The sequence below is a fragment of the Melanaphis sacchari genome, unplaced genomic scaffold, assembly GCF_002803265.2.
Source record: "Melanaphis sacchari strain LSU unplaced genomic scaffold, SCAv2.0 Contig0_pilon_pilon, whole genome shotgun sequence".
NCBI classification, from domain to species: domain Eukaryota; kingdom Metazoa; phylum Arthropoda; class Insecta; order Hemiptera; family Aphididae; genus Melanaphis; species Melanaphis sacchari.
Genome location: NW_020270366.1, coordinates 8,287,547 through 8,294,353, shown reverse-complemented (window position 1 = coordinate 8,294,353; position 6,807 = coordinate 8,287,547). Strand labels below are relative to the sequence as shown.

At 34.6% G+C, this 6,807-nt stretch overlaps 1 protein-coding gene across 1 annotated transcript; it reads left to right on the top strand.

Annotated features, from left to right (window-relative positions):
* Nucleotides 1–4,712: 4,712 nt before the first annotated feature.
* LOC112599022 (tigger transposable element-derived protein 6-like) lies at nucleotides 4,713–6,807 on the top strand. The gene is made up of 3 exons (XM_025345729.1): nucleotides 4,713–5,339; nucleotides 5,436–5,983; nucleotides 6,480–6,807. The coding sequence occupies exons 1-3, from the start codon at nucleotides 4,713–4,715 to the stop codon at nucleotides 6,805–6,807; spliced, it is 1,503 nt and encodes a 500-aa protein (XP_025201514.1).

Genomic DNA, 6,807 nt, shown 5'->3' with positions numbered 1-6,807 from the left:
GGTTACGTATTGTTGGCGCGCGACTCACCAATAAATTTATCGTTTAACCACACTTACTTATGGAACAGTACCGGCATCATTTTTGGCAACAGAGCATGTTTAAGGAAAATATCTGAACAAGAAACGTCATATTTAAAAGCTAGTGAGGCGATTAGAAATGATTTTATATGGACGATTTCTAAGTGGCGCGGAAACGATAGAAGAAGCAATGTTGTGACGAAGTAATTTTAATGAAAAGGCGGAATGACTTAAGAAAGTGGGAATACCAAATGAACGGCAGAGTATAATAGAATAGATAAAGCAAAATTTGAACGGGTATTTTGAAGAAGAATCAATGAAGATACTGGCCAGGTATTGAATGCTAATGGTGACGTACTACAATACAAGGTAAAAGAATATAACGAAAATACCATACAATAAGTAAAGGTGCTGGTTTTAGTATCCCGCGATATATCTGACCCGGATGGGACTGGTTTATCCAATTATAGTACAAGCAAAATTAATACGTTGGTGAGTTTGGTGGCAAATTGTATTGTTGGGAATGATCCATTACCAGATCACATACGTAGAATGGGTCAAATATAGAAAAGTTTATCACGTTAACAAGCTGACTATACCACGTAATATTGGGGTATTAAAATTGAATAAATATAACACACGGATTGCGGACGCGAGTATCAAATGTTACGAGCGTATATTTTTACGTAGTACCATGAACGCGAGAGCACACAGCCAAATTAATATGTGCAAAATCAAAAGTCACCCCACTTAAAGTTATATATCATCGAGGTTAGAACCATGTGCGTAATTCTTTATTGGCGCGTTTTAGTGAGCCGTATTAATTCCAAATTAAAATTAAATATCGCGAAAATATTTTGGTCCGATTCAAAATAAAATTATCATGGATAGTAATGCCATCGACAAATGGAAGATATTATTGTGGCACACCGTATCGGCAGAGATAGATATCGAACATAACAGATTGAACAGTATATTAAGTCATCGAGAACCGTCGATATAATATCAGCGGATGCGACGGTGAGCAAATATCAGGTATGAATTTGTAGGGACGAACGAATGGTTAAAACACCGAGGACTGGCCAGACAGGAAAACTACAAAATGATAACATAGAAATACACCAATTGAAAACAATACGAAGAGTTTGTATACTTAATTTGTATTATTCGGTTATTCGTCGTTAACAAAATATTACGTATGAAAGGTATTGGTTATGATTCAGAGAGATTTTTAGTAAAACAGTATCAGCCGGACGCCACTGAAACCAGAAGACTTAGAACGCGTAACATACCACTGAAATGTACAAAATACTTTTTAAATCGGAAATACACTTAAAAGACAAAGACGATAACGAAAGTAAAATACCTTTTTGCGACTGCTTATAGACGACAAGGCATTGAGAGTTGAACATTAAAATGGGGTACGATAGAGGTATTCAACGACAGCTTCATTATTTTACCACAGGTGACAGTATTTCATAATGAAATTATTATTTCAAAGCAAGAACACGGTGTATGCACGGGGCCCACATGGTTATTAGCCTTAGTGCGATTGTAGGCTATTGGGCCGTTGAAAGGTCGGAATATCGCTCAAGGACGGTTCATAAAATGTGTTACGTGTTTCAAGCAAAACCGGTGTTCGCTTGAACCATAATGGGTGAGATTTACTGTGAACGACAGGAACTATCAAAACCCTTTAAAGTCAGCGGTATTGATTGCGGACCGTTGTTACCAAAGACAGCCTTTAAAAAGGAGCATCACCGACAAAAGGTTACGTGTATTTTCGTGTGTTTTGCGACCAGTTATTCACATAGAGTTAGTAATCGATCTCAGCACAAAATCATTCTTAAATGCTTTAAATAGATTTTGATAGAAGAGGTAAAAGGCGTAATCTATTCAGATAACGCTACGAACTTCGGTATGCTGAATCGGTATTGTTGTTCTATACTTATTCACCACAGAATACAATAGTGAAATAAAACAAACAGCAAATGATGAGTAGAATGGCGATCTATATTCCGTTCACCACACACTTTAAATTGTGTCGGTAAAGTCGATGAAAATCTGGATCGGTAAAGTGTTGTATGAGTCGCATCTAACGTAATGAAGAATTAAATACTATACTCACCCGGGTAGAAGCATGCCTACCCCCGTCCTTAACTGAAATGTCATCCGATCCTTCCGACCCAACATATCTTTACTCCTGCCCATTTCAATTGGAGAATTTGAGGTCGTACCGAAAGAGACAGCACAATGCCGGCGAACTGATTTAGACCGGTGGCGTCGTATTCGACAATACTCTCAAATTTTGGAAACGATGGAGCCACGAATATTTAAATCAATTGCAAGACGGTATTGTCGGTCCACGGAGAGGACGGAGTAACTCGTACGGCGTTGGTGAAAACTACGACGGCGAGTACAACTGGCGGCATGAAATTAGTCCACTTCCGTTTAATTACAATATTGGTTAAACTTAATATAATGTTTGATTTTATTATATATTTTAGTTTCATGTATAAAAATATATATATATGTAAGATATTCGCCCCTTCATATGTTAATTTGTAATGAGTCATACAAATGCATGTTTATATTTTTGCTGAAATTAATTTTTATATGTATATCTACAATTATATTAGATTTTAATTTTTGTGTAACATATTGTTTAAATATTAAATATTTCGGTTATGGGTAAAGGACGCACATATTATTTTATAATATTATTTGTATTTGTGTCGGTTTCTGTTCTGGTCTTGATAAAGGCGAAGGTCTGATCCCCGATAACATTATTATTATTATTATTATCACGGAATTAAAATATATTGTGTGATTCTTGAGTCAGTCGTACAATCATCAATCGGCAACTGTCTGCCAAATTTCAATAAAGGAGATTTTAGTGGGTGAAGTATTCACTACTATTATTTAACTTAATGACCTTATCCGAGAACCAAAATAAAAAGCGTTACAGTCCACAACAATGTAATAATAATAAATACAAGAAATAATAATAATAATATTTTTAAAATAAATAATACGATCTAAACAATCGTGGTACAATAAAATTTGTAGTATATAAAATAAGATATGAAAATAATGACAGTATTTGCCGCACTCGTTCCTATGCCGATGTTGTCGTTGGCAGGTGACCACCGATGGCGACAGTCAGGCCACTGGTCAGCTGTTTCTTCTTGAGCACGACCGTATAACAACAGGCAACCAAAACAACATAATAAGCTTGATAGTAGACAACACTTGCAATTCACACACGTCGACCGATCAGTACACAAAGGGAAGTCGCGTTCTAATGTTATACACTTAGTGACGATCGGAACGACACAGCTCAATTTTAACGAAGATCGCAAGGCAACACATATATATTGCTTATGGAGGCGGGATAATGCAACAACGATATATATACGGATCAATACCAAACTAAGATCGCCAAACAATGGCGTACATATATACATATTTGCTTAACGAGGTGGAGAACGTGACAACAATATATATAGCATATACGAGCGCGGTCGGAACGCGAGTGTAAACGCGTTTTGATTTCAAACAAGAAAACTGACCCTGGCGTGAAGGTAAAATCTAAACGGGCGCACACTGACATATTTTGACGAAGTCACAAGACGAGATCTGAGGCGGCACGTGCCGACAACTTCTATACCATGAAGGTGTCGCACGGAGGAGTCAATGGCTCTTTTTGCCGTGGTGTTCCGACAACACCAAAACATATGCTATTCGAAATTAGTACAATGACCCCATATCTTAGATAGGGTAGCTTCCATACGTAATCTTTACGGCGGTTATAATTCTGTAAAGATACGTGGATTGTGAGGGCCGTTGACCTATTAATCTGTTTTTACCACGACAATCGATTTTTAAAAATACATATAATAGGGCCATCATCTCAGAAGAGAGGAGCCTGATTAAAGGCAATAAAATCTATTTAGTTATCGCACTTTATTAAATTATGAACAATAACGATTGTCTTAAATATACTTGTAAATAGGTCATTTCAGTTTGGTTATCGAATCTATTTTCCGTGGACAACTATTCACTTATTTTATATATACCGTATCACATTGTTACAATTTATATTATCATAATCATATTTACCGATTATTATGTTATTATACTAACCAGCAATCACTCATTAATATTATGAGCTGGACAGCCCAATGTACCATCCTGCCAAAACTAGCTGACAGATACAGCGCAATGATCACGAAAAGTGAAAAGACATAATTCAGTTTTGTACCAATTAAAATAAATAAATTTTATTGTAACTGTATGTTAAATGTTGTCGTTACTAGCCTAACTGTGTTACAATATTACATACCACAAATAGAATATATATATTATTAAATATAATGTGATAAAATAAACACACGAAGCAATCTGTCAGAAATTATCACATGCACGTTTGCATCTTTCAAACTTATTAATTTATAAATTAAAATCATGCATTTTAATCTACTCATATTCCAATAAAATATAACTTTGTAATAGTTTTATTTATGTTTCAATGTCAATAAATAGAATTGATATATATCTTGATAGATATAGATTAGTCGTAATGAAGAAAAATCAACGGAATGTTTGAAAAATCAGATCTTATCGTATGATCAAATGTGATGTGTGTTAAATGTTATTTAGTGTATTAGTCGCGTTTGTCGCGTGCAGTAACGATGTCTCGTATACGTAAAGATTTATCGCTTGCGCAAAAATTAGATATTCTAGACAAAATTAAATTACAGCCACCAGGCTGTAGTACTCGTCGTCTTTCGGAAATTTTAGGAGTATCAAAATCAACAATCGCGCGAATTCAACTACAAGAACAGTTTTTGCGAGAACAAGCTCTTAGCCAAGTGACAACGCGGAAAAGGAAACGAGAGGGTAAAGATGCAGATGTAGACGAGGCACTTACACAATGGTTTACACTGGCTACTAGTCGGGTCGTTCAAGTGTCGGGTCCTATATTAAAAGCTAAATCCGAAGACCTTGCAAGGAAACTTGTTAATGACGAATTCAAAGCCACCGACGGTTGGTTATCTAGGTGGAAAGTACGACACGACATAAAATTTAAAATATCACATGGTGAAAAAGCTAGTGCAAATTCAGAGTATGCCGATGAATGGAAATTTACAAAATTACCACAGATTCTTGCAAAATTTTCTCTCGATGATATTTATAACGCAGATGAAACAGGATTGTACTATCGTGCAACTCCAGATGATTCTCTGTGTTTTAAACACGAATCGATAGCTGGATCAAAAAAAGCTATGGACAGATTAACTATACTGTGTTGTGTGAACGCAAGTGGGACTGACAAAAAAAAGCTTTTAGTGATAGGAAAAAGTAAAAAACCTCGTTGTTTTCAAAAAATTTCTTTACAAAAATTACCGGTTGAGTATCATGCAAATAAAAACGCATGGATGACTTCGGCCATTTTTACCGATTGGTTGCAACGTTGGGATAGTGAGTTGAACAAAACAAAAAAGGCTATAAGTCTCGTCTTAGACAACTGTACTGCCCATCTTAATATATCTTTGAAAAACATCAAGCTTGAGTTCTTACCACCTAATACAACGTCACTAATTCAGCCTTTAGATATGGGTGTTATCCAAAATTTAAAGGTTAAGTATAGAGCAACACTGGTCAATTACATTTTAGAAAAGATTGAAGACAATTTACTTGAATCAAAATCAACAGCAATAGATATCAGTAAAAAAATTAATATCCTACAAGCAATTCAATTTATTTCAGACAGCTGGCGTGATGTAAGTAGTCAGACAATAAAAAATTGTTTTCGAAAGTGTGATTTTTTGGAGGAAAGTTATAACAATGATCAACAGTTGGAACCTAATTCCGAAGAAAATGATAACGTAAGAGTGCTAAATAACGTAGAATTTGAACAACTGGATTCAAATGTTATGACCAAAATGAATACGCCGATGATGTAATATTATTCAATCCATACAAGATCAACATAATTCAGATGAAGACACGGATGAGGAACCAGATCCACCAAACCGACTACAGGAGGCAAAGAAATCTTTGGAAACATTGAGATTATTTTTTCTTCAACAAGGAAATGAAGAAAGCCCGATAAGTGCTTTGGATACTTGTTCGGACTACATTCGTCAACAAACATTAAAATGTAAAAAACAAAGTAATATTCATAATTTTTTTAAATAAGATAAAATAATAAAAAATATATATATGTGTGTACTTTTATAAATATTTAGGTTATACATAAAACTATGTTTTTCTTTTTGTATAATTAAAAAATTTCTATAATTGTGTTATTGTAATAACTAATATGTATTTGTAATAATAAAAACATAAAAAATCAGTTTTTCAATAAATTCATATGTTTTTTTTTTCATTTCGGATTATTGGGACAACCGCTTTATTGGGACAAAATAAAACGCAACCAATGTGTCCCAATAAAGCGGAATCGACTGTAGTACAAATAGAAAAAAAAGAAAAATCACACCAAAGGAGAAACTAACAAGAAAAAAAACTAGGAATGAGAATGAATGGATAGATGTAAAGGCAAAAAAACATTTAAACTACGGTGAAGAGTATGTATACAGATCAAGGATCCTTAAGAAGAAAAAAGTTATGGGACCACCATGTAAAAAATGTAGATTAAAATGTATGGATAAACTTAGCGAAGAAATCCGGAAGAATCTGTTCAGTGAATATTGGCAGTTAGGAGACCATACCAGACAGTGGGATTTTATAGCTAGATGGGTAAAAATTACTGAAAAAAAGTAG

What these genes read in the sequence shown, in the direction of transcription:
- LOC112599022 (XM_025345729.1), top strand. Translation starts at nt 4,713, where the DNA reads ATGTCTCGTATACGTAAAGATTTATCGCTTGCGCAAAAATTAGATATT. An exon ending in CTATACTGTGTTGTGTGAAC is followed by an intron (nt 5,340 to 5,435) that starts GCAAGTGGGACT and finishes TTACCGGTTGAG; the next exon opens with TATCATGCAAATAAAAACGC. An exon ending in AAAATGAATACGCCGATGAT is followed by an intron (nt 5,984 to 6,479) that starts GTAATATTATTC and finishes GTCCCAATAAAG; the next exon opens with CGGAATCGACTGTAGTACAA.